The sequence below is a fragment of the Gavia stellata genome, chromosome 4, assembly GCF_030936135.1.
Source record: "Gavia stellata isolate bGavSte3 chromosome 4, bGavSte3.hap2, whole genome shotgun sequence".
NCBI classification, from domain to species: Eukaryota; Metazoa; Chordata; class Aves; order Gaviiformes; family Gaviidae; genus Gavia; species Gavia stellata.
In genome coordinates, this window is record NC_082597.1 from 75,286,855 (window position 1) to 75,301,956 (window position 15,102).

At 40.2% G+C, this 15,102-nt stretch overlaps 1 protein-coding gene across 1 annotated transcript in view; it reads left to right on the forward strand.

Moving 5' to 3' along the window:
- GYS2 (glycogen synthase 2) overlaps positions 1-15,102 on the forward strand; it is a 50,684-nt gene that overhangs the window by 8,145 nt on the left and 27,437 nt on the right. The window contains exons 2-4 of the mRNA XM_059816849.1: positions 1,483-1,664; positions 4,825-5,016; positions 5,563-5,748. Of these exons, the coding sequence (XP_059672832.1) occupies positions 1,483-1,664; positions 4,825-5,016; positions 5,563-5,748 (560 nt within the window). The remainder of the gene's footprint in view (positions 1-1,482; positions 1,665-4,824; positions 5,017-5,562; positions 5,749-15,102) is intronic.

The window sequence follows — 15,102 nt, forward strand, 5'->3', positions numbered from 1 at the left end:
GTAATTTTGATGTCACTGCTGAAAGGCATAGCACAGTCTCCTTGCCTGGTGTATTACCAAACATTTCCAAATTCAGTGGAGGATGAAATTTTTAAGTAGGAACACTAATTCCCTTCCTATTGTTTCCTTTGTTGTTTGCTTATAGCTGTTCAGCTTCAATTATCTTACCATGCTTTAAAATCACTGGAGCTATGCTGAACTTGTCTTTGATGTACAGCAGCTACCTAGCCTCTGATTTTCCCTTCCCTTCCCTTCCCTTCCCTCCCCCTCCCTTCCCTTCCCTCCCCCTCCCTTCCCTTCCCTCCCCCTCCCCTTCCCTTCCCTTCCCCTCCCCTTCCCTTCCCTTCCCTTCCCTTCCCTTGCTGGATTCAAGCGTGTGCTGCTGTTCTTCCGAATTTGTGGTGGTGGAATGACCACTGCCTGGCACCGTGGGTCCTGTGGCAAAGGGGGCTTTGCAAGGCTGCCCTGCCAATGCACTAATTACAGGGCTGGCTATGGAAAACTGTGAGGAAGAGCAGCTAACTGAATCTTGCATATCATGTGCAAAACCAGATAGATTTGTATTGACTCATCAGGGGATGTTGTTGTCACATTCTCTTATACATTTTAATATTGTGTTTGTTTTTAAAATGGACAATATTTTGGTGGAAGGTGCTGCAGACATTTATATTGGCAATGTAGGCTACCTTCGTTCCAACTTTAACAACTCTTTAGAACAGTGGTGGAACATGACACCTTTTGCTTTGAAGATACTGGTTTAAAACCATTTTTATAGTCAGTTGTCAATGAAATCAATCAGTGCCTCAACTTCTCTCAGCGATTTGTGTAAAACAAGCTGGAAGTGCCAGCTCAGTTGTCGCCACATATATTTCCACATCACGAAAAATATGTTTGAGAATTATAACTGCTGCTGCAAAAAAAAAAAAGCAGAAGGCTGTACTTGGGATGCAGTAGAATCAAGATTAGGCATGGGAGAGTGGGAGCATGAGCCCCAGTATTTGAATCCCACAATCTGAATGTAAAGATTGCAAGATCCAAAAAGGGGGGGAATAACTTAAAATAATACATTGGTTGAATGTTTGTGGTGTGACTTTGAACACCTAAAAGAAATTTTTAAAAAATCACAGACTAGATTAAAATAACAGTTAAGGATAGAAGACATCCATTTGAGATTAGAGGAGACATTCAGGGAAGCTACCATATGCAGTGATCCAGGAGTAAGCAAAGTATTACATTGTCATTTAAGAATTATAGACGGTCTGCTATCAGTGCATACTCCTAAATTGAACGGTGAAGCTCTGATTCCATTTACGAGACTGAACTTCTATTTATTTGATAAAGTCTAGGTTTCACTTAATATCTGAGTATGTGAAGTGATTTAACTAGAGGTGTATCTGATCCACAGGTGGGTTGGATCTTATTCCAGAGCTTTGTGGCCTGTGCCCCTTTCTACTTTTTGTTCTTTGTGATCTTCTTTTGCAGTGGGAGGCATTTACACTGTGATCCAGACAAAAGCCAAAATTACGGCAGATGAATGGGGTGAAAACTATTTTCTGGTTGGTCCCTATTTTGAGCACAATGTGAAGACTCAGGTGGAAGCATGTGAGCCTCCAAACCCCGCAGTTAAGAAGGCAATGGACACCATGAAAAGCCAAGGGTGTCAGGTAAATCAGATATGCTACTGCTTCCCAGGGCAACAAAGCTGACTCTGAGGAGATTACAGTTTTGGTTAATGCTCTTGCTGTTCCACTTGACACAGCAGTCTTGATCAATGTCACAATGGGAGAGGCTCAGAATCCACTGTTAGAACAGCAGAGACAATTCATTAAAGGTTATTTTTGAGGAAGAACCAGTTTATCCAATTACAGGTTTTAACAGTCATTTATCTGCAAGTATACTTAATTGGATTAATGACTTATTTATCCAGTCTCTAAATACAGTGAGATTTTAGTAGATATCATATGACCTTACTTTGACTGAACCCTTACATCACATTTGGCATTCTTGTGCTGAAGAGAGAAAAGAATTCCACTAGCTCACAATTTTTCTCGTGTAGCAGTATATTGAGTTGAAAGCCAGTAAGGGACAAACCACAGGTGGACATAAGAAAAGCACCCAACTGACAAAGACTCTGCTTCCTCAGATCAATGCAACTAGCTGTCTGTTCCCTAGGAAGCGAGGTTAAACCACACCACAAGGAGTGAGTTCATCTATGTTTCCTGCACAATTTTTAACCAGTGTTTTCTGTGTGATCTCAGTCAAACCTCATAGCCTCTCTGTGACTCAGTTCCTCCAACAGTAAACTAGGAATAAACTTCTTCCTATAAAGGTGATCTGCTGAAAGCAATAGAATCTACTATGTTGATGGGCAAGCTACTAAGCTGCAAGGGGCTGCAGCTGTGAGGACAACTGATTACCTGAAAATGGGTGGAAAATAACACATGCTAAATCTGACCTCCTTTCTCAAAAGTCCTCATCAGAGATCTAGAACCCACCTTCACTCTGTTTCAGCATTGAGTCCCTCAGAGATGCTAGTTGGCAGGAGGAAAAATTATCTGCTTATAATAACGTGTGCTGAACAGATGCAAAAAGCATTGAGAGGCAGCAGCAAGGAAGCATTCTTACAAGGTTCTGTTGCTGAGGGGCATAGCACACTTTAACGTAGAAATTCATAAACTTCCTGGACTGCCACCAGCTGTGGCACTGGGAATGTGTCATCTCCCTTTGTAACAGCAGTTCTGCTGTTCTTAGGATCTAATGCCCTATTGCACATTACGTAGAAGCATATTGTTGGATGCATATGTGCCATAGCTTTGGAAAGTGTCTGTTGGGGACACTAACATTGTGTGATGCTTGCATTGTTCAGGCTGAGGTTCAAACTAAAAGGTCCAGTCTTTCAAACTAAAAGGTCCAGTCTAACTGCCATTTCTTATTTCTAATCAAATTTTCGTAAGTGATTGATCAAGTTTTCCATGTTGCCTCTGTTGCTTACAAAGAGATGTCTCTGCAAGCTGTGTAACACTCCTTTGCTTGGAAAACAGCTAAAGACTTATGGGGCAGATTAATTGCAATGCTATATATGCACTTCATGCTGTTCCAGCAATACATTCAATTTAATCAGCCGACTCTGACAGCCTAACATGTGCATTGTGCTACTGGAGTATTCATATATAGCAGCAAATCTGTCCCAGGTACGTCAAGTATAGCTTTGATCTCTAATAATGACGCTCTAGTTTCCAGGAGCTGCGCTTAATCCTATTAACATTTATGTCTGGATTTTGCTTATGCATCACAATGGAACCCTTTAAACCAGAGGACCTAGGAACGCTTCCAAACTTCTCAGGTCAGGTGTGTTCCTTGCCATAGCCTGACTCCATATTTACATGAAGTCTGGATTTACACAAACTCCCTGCTCTTTAACCTGATTTTCCTGAATAAGAAACCTGATAGCCTGAAATAAGTACATAAGGAGCTGACCCTCCTTCACACACCTGTCTTTGTTACAACCTGTATTTTTTGTGCAAACAGGTCAAAGAGCTTTCATCTCATTGTTTTCAAGACTTGACCTCTATTCAGCCCATTCTAGTGTCAGGGCTGGGTTCAATCCCTGAGGTCCCAGAGGCTGGTGAATGAAAAGAGATTGAACAGTGGCATAAAAGATTCTTCTGCATGGGATATAAACTGCACTAGCCTCTGTACAGTACCTTGTTCTTCCCAGTTAATAAGTCTGCTGCTATAGCCATTTTGATGGTAGAATTAATGGGAAATAATTTGACTGTGCAGACTGGTACAGTCTGTAGTGTGGGCCCAACTGTGTTGTGTTGCCCTATGACAGTTCAGCCTACTCTCCTGTTTGGGCAGGTAAGTTATATCAGTGGAGTTCTAAATACTCTTAGAGATATTTAACTATACTAAGGCAGATAAAGCAGGAAAGCTCTGTTTTTAGGCTGACGTGGTTTAACCCCAGCTGGCAACTAAGACCCACACAGCCACTTGCTTACTCCCCCCCAGTGAGATGGGGGAGAGAATCGGAAGAGTAAAAGTGAGAAAACTCGTGGGTTGAGATAAAAGCAGTTTAATAGGCAAAGCAAAAGCTGCACACACAAGCAAAGCAAAACAAAGAATTCATTCACTACTTCCCATTGCCAGGCAGGTGTTCAGTCATCTCCAGGAAAGCAGGGCTCCATCATGCATAATGGTTACTTGGGAAGACAAAATGCCATAACTCTGAATGTCCCTCCCTTCCTTCTTCTTCCTGCAGCACAACGTGGTTTCAGGTATTACTACACCTTCTGATCGATCCTTCCACTCTGCCAAAGGGGATCAACTGCACTGCTTAGGCAGAATGAAGAAATGTCATGGTATATACAGGTCCCAAGCACCTGTCCTACAAAATCTATAACCAGTAATCTAACATAAATGGCAAAAGATTGGTGACAAATCTGACTGAAAGAAAATAATAATTTTGAAGAACAAAAATGGCACAGATACTTCAATAAGAACATAAGACCACTTTATTCAACCAAGTATAGTCTTCCTAAGCTTTTTTCCATGGAAAAAAGTTAACATTGCAATGAAAATCTAAATTGAAAGTCTTAAAACCAAAATGTTCCTAAAGATTGTAGTTTCCTTTTACTCCTGCCTTTGGTCCAGTATTACTTCATGTATTTTGCAAGGAAAACCACAAATCCTGGGTAGGTTGAGCTATGATCATGTATTCCTTATGTAAAATATTTAAGATTTGATGGACAAAAATAGTTATGCTAACTGGCCTTTACATTCACTTTAACATTTTCTGCTTATAACCCTGCCTCTTTCCCACAGGTCTTTTTTGGAAGATGGCTGATAGAGGGCAGCCCATATGTCTTACTGTTTGATATAGGATCAGCAGCCTGGAATCTGGACAAGTGGAAAGGTGAATTTTGGGATATCAGCAACATAGGGATCCCTTTTCATGACCGAGAAGCCAATGATGCTGTGATTTTTGGATCGTTAACAGCCTGGTTTTTAAAAGAGGTACAGTTTTTAAATCTAGAGATTTTCAAACCTCAGCCCTGTCAGCAGGGCAAAAAGCCTTGGGATGTGGTTCCTATTCTCCAGTTTGAAAATCATGATTTTAAGGAAGTTGATAACCTGATGTAGATCAAATTTGTATTTAAAACTTAAATCTTAACTGGTCATTTAATTGGGGGGGGGGGGGGGGGGAAGGGGGGGCACCGGTGGGTGCCCTATGTGAAATCTGCTGTGTCACATCCCCCTCTGTTTCTTCTCAACTCCCTTATTTGTCACTGGATGCTCTTACAGGTAGGATCTCAAACTCCCTTTTCCTCTCCTGTAGTAGTCAAGTTGTCACACCCACAAACTGTCTTTAAAGCCAGTCAAGCCATATCTCGGCTATTAGATACTACCTTGCACAGGGAATAGAGGCGAACAGAAAGAATTAATGACAGCACTGTGACTTCACATGTCACTCTACCACAGCCTACCTGAAGAGGTTTCTGTGGCTGGGATGATGAGCAGGATAATATATGTTTCATGTCTGTTCTTTCTAATTATTTTCAGCTTTCCTGTCAGTTTGACGAGAAGCCCAACATAATTGCCCACTTCCATGAGTGGCAGGCAGGAGTGGGTTTAATACTGTCTCGATCTCAGAAACTTCCTGTTGCCACAATTTTTACTACCCATGCGACTCTGCTTGGGAGATACCTGTGTGCAGCCAGTATAGATTTTTACAACAATCTTGACCAGGTGAGAGACATTTTTCTCATTCCTTCTTTTGTCAGCTAATCAGCTCCTGGCTCCTTTTCTGTTCACTGTGCTACACCATATATTGTATTTTCTGTCTTATCACTCAGCTATGGTGATACCAAAGACTTAAACAATTTAATTAGCATACAAAGAACAGACCCTTTTGTGCAAACTTTGTACAGATAAGTTAAGAAGATACTGCATCACATAAACTGAAATATGCATTAGTTTTCCTGGAAAAGGGCTGGCTGTGGTCACTGACTGTATTGGGTTATGCTGATGTTGTTTACTTTGAGATAAACAATGTACTGAGATATAGCACCTGGGTCTCCTGACAATGACTGATACGCAAACTTGAGGCTTGGTATTGTTTACATACCAAACAGCAAAGTCAGTAAAATGCCCCAAATGGGTGTCCTAAGGCTGACCTACCTCATTATAATGTTAAAAACCACACCTCCCAGCTAGAAAAGCCCCCAACCCAAATAAGACCCCTACTTTCTGGGCGTGTGTAGTGAATTAAAAGAGAACTGTATCTTTAAGATGAAGTAAGAAAGATACTAACCAATAGTTAGCTAAGGGGTGGAACCAGTAGGTGTAACTAACTTTGTTAACTGTTTAAATACTTGTCATGATTTCAACTGGGTGTGCATGCTAGGAGGAGAAATCCCCCATGCACCCAGCGCTGCAATAAACCAATGTTGGCTTTCTAAACTATCATTTGATTTGGAGAGTTTTCTTGGTTACGATTTTCAGTAACAATGGGTCAATCATAAGTTGTCAGTTCCAGAGCACGAGAAATGGTATTTGTAAGACCATGGGATATCTAGGCATGAGTGCCTTTGTCTGTGTCATCTGACAGGTCCTACAGCTCAGTAGAGTCTAGAATACTTGCAGTACCTTCAGTGAACTTTGATTTACCAGATTTGCACTGCAGAGTACTCAAACTCTTTCAGCCTCCAGTCAAGTCAGTGCCTTAGTCCAGCCCTCTGATATATGGAGTAATATTGCAGCAGTACAGGACTGCCAACAGAGATTCTTAACCTTCTTTTCAATGGCTTGGGACATTTTCAAAAGCAAGGGGAGAGTTACAGGTCCAGACGTCACTGCAAGTCAAGTGTCCTTGAGAATCTTCCCCTTTGTGTTCAGGAAAGGCAATCGACTCAAGCAATGGATGCTACGGTTTGGGAGTTACTGTTAGCAGCGTGAGTAATCAGTGAATGTAAAACCTATTCAGCTGTAGTCATCATCTGACAATGCAGGTGCAGCTTCACCGCACTCTTTCTTAATGAAAGGCAGTAGAAAAAATAGCCAGTAGCCCTCTTCTTTCTGAAATTACCCTGGAATGGCATTAAATATTTTTTGGGGTATTTTTTCCCCAGCCAACTTCTTAATTCTTGCAAGTCATAATAAGTCCTTCTACTTTCAAGCTTTTCAGGTTAGGCTTAATGTGTAACTGGAGTTCAAAAGACCCACATCTGTTTCTTGAAATTTTTGTAAACTGTCTAGTAGTTTTGGTTTTCACTGTTCTCTTTCCACTCAAAGCATAACACAAACCAACATTTCAAGGACCCAGATGTCTTTAGCACTGCCTTCAGCAGAGGTACATTACATGATCAGGAATTTCTAATATCATTACAGACAAACTGAATTCAAGAGATGTTTGAATTCCAGCTTTTATTGAGGGTAGAGGTGGTTAAAAGGCTACAATTGGTGAAGGAGATTATTCAGTTGGCAATTTTCAGTTGGATGTTTGTTCCACAGCATGTCAAGCTTCAGTGTGTTCCAAAGACAAGGTCCAAGCAGCAGTGTGCTACTGACCTTATTCAGAAGCACAGAATAGATTGCCATTCCCTCATACTCCAAGGAAACAGTCATTCACCTTACTCCTCTTTTTTTTTTTTCTTTCCCACCAAAGGCAACTCCTCAATCTACTAAACACGCTAAGAGTAAAAGACTGTCTCCACTCATTTACTCATATGCATAAAGGTTGCAGCATGGTAGTGTGTAGGGGGAATTCTCTCTGCCCAATATGAGGTAACTAACATAGGTGGTTACTCCTCCTAGGCTCCCCATATCATCAGTGGAGTTACACTGGCCTCTTCACAGTCAGTGTAAGGCAAACATCCTCAAATTACCATCTGAAAGATCTGTCTCCATCTATCACCTAGGAAAACTGGTGTCCTAAATTAGATACGTTTGTTAGGTGCATTAATGAGGCAGCATGAATAACCCAGTCATGCTGTCAGAACCAAGGTTCAGGAGTCTAGACATCCCTACTCCCTCATATTCTCCTTATGTGTATATATGCAAAATCTAGCTTTAAAGTCACATTATATTATTTTTCTCTGGACAGAGCTAGATTGAAAGAACTAAAACCATGCAGTTTCACTTTAACACTTGAGAAAGTGGGGAATTTTCAGCAGTAACTTTATTCAATCACCCTTGCATTCTTACACATAATTTGTTAGTAAGGAAGCCATAGTAAAAAAAAAAAAAGGGGGGGGTGGAGGGGCATTTAAAATGAGAAATTAGAGTAAAAAAAAAAAGAATGCTGATTGTTTTACAAACTAATGCTAAAAATACTTCGTCAGAGCCTTGCCTTCCTTTTGTAAAGGAAATTCTAAAAAAATTTGGGTTTTTTTTGTATTCTGATTAATTTGGTGAGCTACAAGTAGTCTGGCAAAATAGACTGCTTCTCTCAAAAGCAAGGTTTTTTTCCCTTCATGATAACTTTGGGGGCCTCACACTTGTTTGTATACTCAAAAGAAAAAGTAATGCTCTTACCTCTGAGCAGACTTAAAGATTTCAATACTTTTATAATCTAGCCACGGTATTAATATCATTTTTACTGTTCACACATGACATAGCCAACTTTATGTGATAAGGTACTGTCCATCCTTCTGCAGAGCTTCACAAATTCCATTAGTAACTATCAGCTACGTGATAAATACAGAAATTTCTATTCAGACTTTATTCTAAGAATATATGGGATGAAACATACGTACCAGTTTAAAGTATTATTATAAACTGCTGTAAATAATATTTAAGGGAGGAAACTTGTGGATTTCTAGACCTTAATGCTTTATGCCCTCTGTGGAGAGATTGACATTTAAAGGTACTAATAGAGGAAATGATGCCAAGCTCTTATACTACTGTTTAACATGCTTATACGGTACTAAAGCTCTTCCTGACAAAGTTAACTTTTAGTAAGAGATCAGACATCTTAATGAGGGCTCCTTTGGCTGTAAAAAGGTCAACCTGGTCCAAAAGTCAGTTGAGAAACATGAAAGGTTGATCTAGAGTACAGTAATTAAATTATATAGATAGCTAAGTCTTCAGAAGCTGTTCTTGTTGCTGTCTTCTAGTAGTAAACTATTAAGGTCAAACAAGCAATTTGTCCAGCGAAGAAGATTCTCCAGAGCTTCCTAATGTTTAATCTTTGGATGAGACAATGTATTTTTAGGGCGTATCATCCCCTCCCACCCCAAAGTAGAATAGCTGGTTTTCCTGTTTCAGTGCTATTGTATAATTTTCTTCCTTTAAAGCATAATAGTATTTGACTTTAAGTTCTCACTTTTGATCAGCATTTCATGGTTAGAACACAATTTCCACCAGCTTTAAGCACAGCAGCTGAGATGGGTGGAAAACGTGCAGCTGTAGTATGTGCTATGCCGGATATCACAGAAAAAATGGTTGCAGCGCAAAAGGAATGGGTATGGCCTGACTGTGCCTAGAGGCACTCAGGCATGCACAGCTCCACAGAGAAAAGAGGAAACCTCATGTTCCCTTTTCTAGTCCCCAACACAGCCCACAAAAAGCTGGCTTAGAACACCTGCTAGAGAGAGCCCTACTCAGCCCTCAGAGGCCAAGTGCTTTTTTGCAATGTGGAAGGATTTAACAGTGGGATCCACAGGCAAAACCATGACATGATTGTTTGATGACTGATAAAAGATATTTACGTGGCATCTTCACAGTCCCTTCTCGCTCTCCTTTCACAGTACCCTGTGCCTGTGTGACCAGTGTGTTGTTCCTCACCATAGTATTTCCTGTTAGCCCTGACACTGTAACACACTCTCAGTTTGTCCTCCACTGTCCATCAACCCTGACTGCTCTGTGCACACACACACACATGCATGCATGTGCACATGCCCACAGAGTGCAACACTCTTCCACTTCAGTGTTAACCCACCCCTGTGGATAAGCAGGACCAGAAGATATCAGTTGAAAGATCTCTCTTAAAAATACAGAGGATTACTGAGATTTTCTTTCTTTCTCTGGATTCCACAGCAGAAAATACGACTTTAATTCACCTTCTTAGCAAAGCTCAGTATGTGCCAATCGGCACAAGTGTAAAAGGTACAAATGTATTCTTTGAAGTAAGCCAGTGAGGTCAGTAGCTTTAGACTAGAGAAAGCTGTGGCCCAAGTCCCGACCTGTTTGGAGTGAACATCAATATCAATGATCAGGCAAAGCGCTGTGCAGTGCAGCATGGCTGACATTTTCTCTAGCACTTATATGAACAAAAAGCTCAAGTCACCAGCCCCTGTCAGGTGATAAAACTGGAAGGGAAGACTCCATGTGGTCTTCTGATAGTCCTCACAAACACTGGACCTGTGAAAACTTGACCTTCAGCCTTACTAGTCTTTTGGGGGAAAGTTAAGAATGACTTAGTGAAGAGTTGCCATGCTGCGATGCATGATTCTTTACAGACTCCCTAAATCACACGTGCCATGCTGCGATGCATGATTCTTTACAGACTCCCTAAATCACACAGAGGCCTGAATTGTAGGCTACCAAAACTTGTTTCCTGAGTTGAGGGCACATGTCAGCCTGTGAGCTGTAAGAGGACATTTTCTGTGGGACCGAAAACCTAGTCAACCTGGTAGATCAGAGCTGTAGATTGCTGGAAGATAGGAGGGTGCACTATGGATGTAAGACTAATGTTGTCTGACTCCTGACCTCTTCCGGAGCCATCTGCTCTTTGCCTCAGAGGTAGGATCTTGGTTCTTATACAGTATTACTGTATGAGATTATACAATTCTTATATTCTCACAGTCTTAACTCAGTTCATCTCGACTGGATGAAATTTAGCTGCCTTTGCTGCAGTGGAAACCTGGGTGTAAAACCCTTAACAGTGTGCACAGGAGCATAGTGAACAGCAGAAGTAACACTGTTGTGTCCTCAGCAGCATGCGACAAACAACAGATGGGCTATGTCTGAGCTAAGGAACCCTGAGGCAATAACCCAATAACTGTGTAAGAGCTATTCGGTGTACGTTTTAGTTCCTAGAGTCACATTTAAATCAGTCTGATTCTGGAGGAAGGAAGGGAGGGAAAACAAAAAGAACAAAACAGAAGGTGACTTGCATGATAACTGGTAGTGTGTGATAATTTTATTTACTTCTAAGCACCTGAAGAGCCTTGGGTAAACAGCTGGGTCAGGGACTGCTAACCCTACTTACAGGTTACTGGTTTGAACGTTTCCAAAGTCAACACTTTCTAATTTCAATAAGAAGCAGGGTATGTTATGAGCTTAATTTCCTACAGAGAGATTATAGATTTAATTATGCTTAAGAAATTTTGCAGATCTAAATAGTCCAACCAGCAATGCATTTTTTCCTATTGTCCCCATGTCCAGTGTAGCTTTTACACTGGTGAAAGTAAGGTTATGAGTGTTGCTAAGATAAACTGAACCAAAATAGCTAATCCAGAAGGTAAGAAGTTCTGTGAAAAAAGTTCTGAGCGTGTGGAACCTTTTTCTCTTCAAGAGGAACTGACTTTTCCACTGAAGATCAAGAATGTTAATCTTCTATTGCTTTCCCCATTGTTTAAGGGGACTGGCTTATTTAGGGGGTTTTTTGGTTGGTTGGTTGGGGTTTTTTCTGGTCTCATTTCACTCTTCTAGGGTTTTAAATAGACCAACACCTTTCATAAATTGAGAGACACTGGTGATCCAGGCTAGTTCATAGGTGAATAGACAGTTGTATCAGGAACAGTCTTTTTGGCAAATGATCTAACCTAGAATTTCATCTGAGAGGTGACCATCTGAAATGGTTTTGTGGACCACTGCCTGGCATAATGGAGAAATTTGTAGGCTTCAGCATCTGGTGTTTCTTACTAAAAAATCACCTTGAGTTATAATGGAAAAAGTGCTCTAAGGAGAAGGAAAAAAAAAAACCCAGTCTCATTCTTCATTGCCTTTTTCCTTATATAAGGTTGCCCTGCCAACGTGTAACACTTTTATTTAGACCTAGCAACGTTTTGCATTCGGCTCATACAAGTGCAGCTGAATTTAGTTTTTAAAGTGGTGGAGAATTCTATCCCAAGAGGTCTAAAATGAAAAGTTCTAAAAATCCCAATGAAAATGAATGGTCAAGAGCTTTTACGCTGACAATATAGGAGCACAAGCTCTCATTCCACTTAGTACAGTACTGTCATGGCTGTCACTGAGCTCACTGTTATGCAAAGCTGATCCATTTTGTTAGTAGAGCACCTAATGGAAATCTGCCTTAAGCCAGGAAGTATAAATTTCATTCTTTTTTGGCATGGCAGAGCTATACCAGAATGAAAGTTCTATTTGCACAAGATAAAAATCTATTGGAGTTAAAGTTGACGTAGGCTGGATTTTAAAAAGAAAAATTCTTACATAATTCAGACAATGGTAGTCAGTGAGATTATGCTAGAAGTGAAGATCTTTCCATTCTACCTTTTGCTAGATAAGGAATTTGAACTTCAGGCCTGTCTCTGACTGCTCCTGATTCCACAGCAGAATCACCTTGTGAACTTGAGCATGCCACTGATTTTAAAGGCCAGAAGAGATCATTTCATTCTCTGCCTAAAATTCTCAGCTAAAAATTCATGCATCAAATCTATACCTTTTATTTGAGATACAAACTACTTACAAACATGTTATCCACTCTTGAGATAAGGTTCAAGTGGTGAGGGGAACCTATATTATTTATGCAAAGGTGTCACGAAGTTATTCATTATTAAAACTACATATTTTAATTCCAGTTTGAATTTGTTTTGGTTTAACTTCTGTTGGCTTTCATCATACTTTTTTTTGCTTTATGAAAGCATAGTCTAGTATCAGTATCTAGAGATTATATGCAGACTGTGACAAATAATTTATGTCTCTTTCAGAAAAGTATTTACATAGCTAGTATAGCCTTTCCTCCTTTTCCACTCTCAAATCATTCTTCTTGTGCTTTTGTAAATCCTTTGCAATTTGTCTTTATCATTTTGAAGTAGGAAAGCCTGATTTGGATTTGTTACTTCAGTGACTGTTCACTGCTTCCAAGAGAAACATAACACCAGTATCCTGTAACTGCTTGATGTTCCCTTCTTTTTGCATTCAAAGGTTGTCTTAGCTGTCTTAACCAGAATGTCATGCTGGGAAGTTCAGTGATTACCTACTGTGCCCCCTAACATGCTGGATTTTAAGACATGAATGAAATGTTATGTTCAACACATGGATCCATAGAAAGTACAGAAATGAGCTGAAATCTTTCCGCAGAATTGCATTGCAGCAAATGCAAGTTTTACTCCAAAGCATTAAGCCTGTGGAATGTCTTCCTGTTTTGCTTTGAAATTAGAGTGGCTTTATAAGGGAGGCGTTTTCCCCTCTAATCCTTGCCATCATGTAAATTCTAATAATCTGCTTGATTTCTAACAGAGTAGGAGGGGATCCTCACTGGGAGCAGTGGAATATTTACAGGGAAGTGGATATTGAAGTCGTTAGTCCTTAAAAGTCACTGAAGGAAGAAATGGTTGGACTTGATGATCTTAAGGGTCTTTTCCAACCTACATGATTCTATAAACAGTTAATCTGACTTAGATCTGGTTTTCTCTTGATGCAGCTTTCGTTTGTGGCTTTGCTAGTGTTCCCATTTGCTGATAACAGCAAACAAACAAAAGTAAGCATGACGCACTTCAGAGATGTTTTGCTTTGCCCTCGCTGAATGTGAAAACTATGGAACATAGTTCACAGGTGTCTGAGCTGGGGTGGACAAGCATTCAGACAGCAGAGCCAATTGCTGAGCAGAAACGTTGGTTTGGGGGTGAAAAGCAAACTAGCTGCACTGGTGTTCTGCTTCATTTTGGCATACTGGCTCAATACAGTTTCATGCCCCATGTTGCCTCTAATTCTGGAGCTCATACTGCCACAGCAAGCTCAGCCATCTTTGTACAGAACTGTGTGGACTAAATTTGTCTCCTGCACTGCCTCATCAATTAAGTTCCGTTTAACCTGCCCTTCAACTTGGCTAAGGCTTATTTTCTGAAGCCACTCATCTAGCCTGCTCAGAGGTGCACAATGAGGTTTCTTACTCCAGACTATAAGTGAGGTCAAAGGTCAAAACCTTGCTTTACCAGATTGGTGGAGGAGTCTGCTGGAGAGTGAGAGCAAATGAAATGTGAGAATTCTATGACCTAAGTTTATACTTGCTAATAGACAGGGAATTGTGTACCTCTGAAGAAGCATGCCACAAATCATGCAAGCATGTGCAAAGTAAAATCTTTCCCATTTCCAGAAGATGAAAACAAATAGCAATGAAGAAATAAGCATCAATATGTGGATGTGTTAAATGCGTTAAATGCTTTCATGTAATCAAAGAAATAAAAGCTAGCAAGAAATAAGCCATAGTGCTTTGAACAATCCTTTTATGAACCTTTCTCCTAGTAGTGGTGGAGGGAGTGTTTCTCTACAGTTAGTGAACATGTCCCAGATTTAGTTTTTAATGTAAAGAATCCATTCATGGTGAGAAAGGCAAAAGAGAACGAAAACCTTTGAAAGTCTGGCCAGCTATTTGTTTGTTAGCAATTTTAAAATTATTTTTAATATAAAGTCAAATGTATTTGAAAAAACTTGCCTAGTTTTGACTGTGCAGTGGTACCCCATCGCATTTGTGTGTTTGCCCAGCATGCTAAAGAGCTATTTCATTTTGCATCTTTGGTACACAGAATGGTTGAACAATCATAATGATTTTTGGTTTTGTTATTGTTCAATATGCAGCTTCCTACGTCATTTATGATGTGTAATTAAGATTTCTGCTCTGAAGAACATATCTGTGATTTTCTTAAGAGTTGTTTTGCAGCATTCATCAGTGGTATCTGAATCACATTGTTTTAGGGAAGCTTTTATTGGAATTAGCAGTACCAAGTACTTTATAACCTCAGAGCATAGGTCCAGTGGATTTCAGATGTAGATGTGAATACTCAACACTTCAATGGATCAGACTCAAAGATATCAAGGTAGTGTCCCAGAAAAGGAGGAACACACAGTTAAGAACTGCTTGCGAAAGATTTGGTTTAGGGTAAGCAAAGCGTCATGCTAGAGATCTGTGGCACTCTC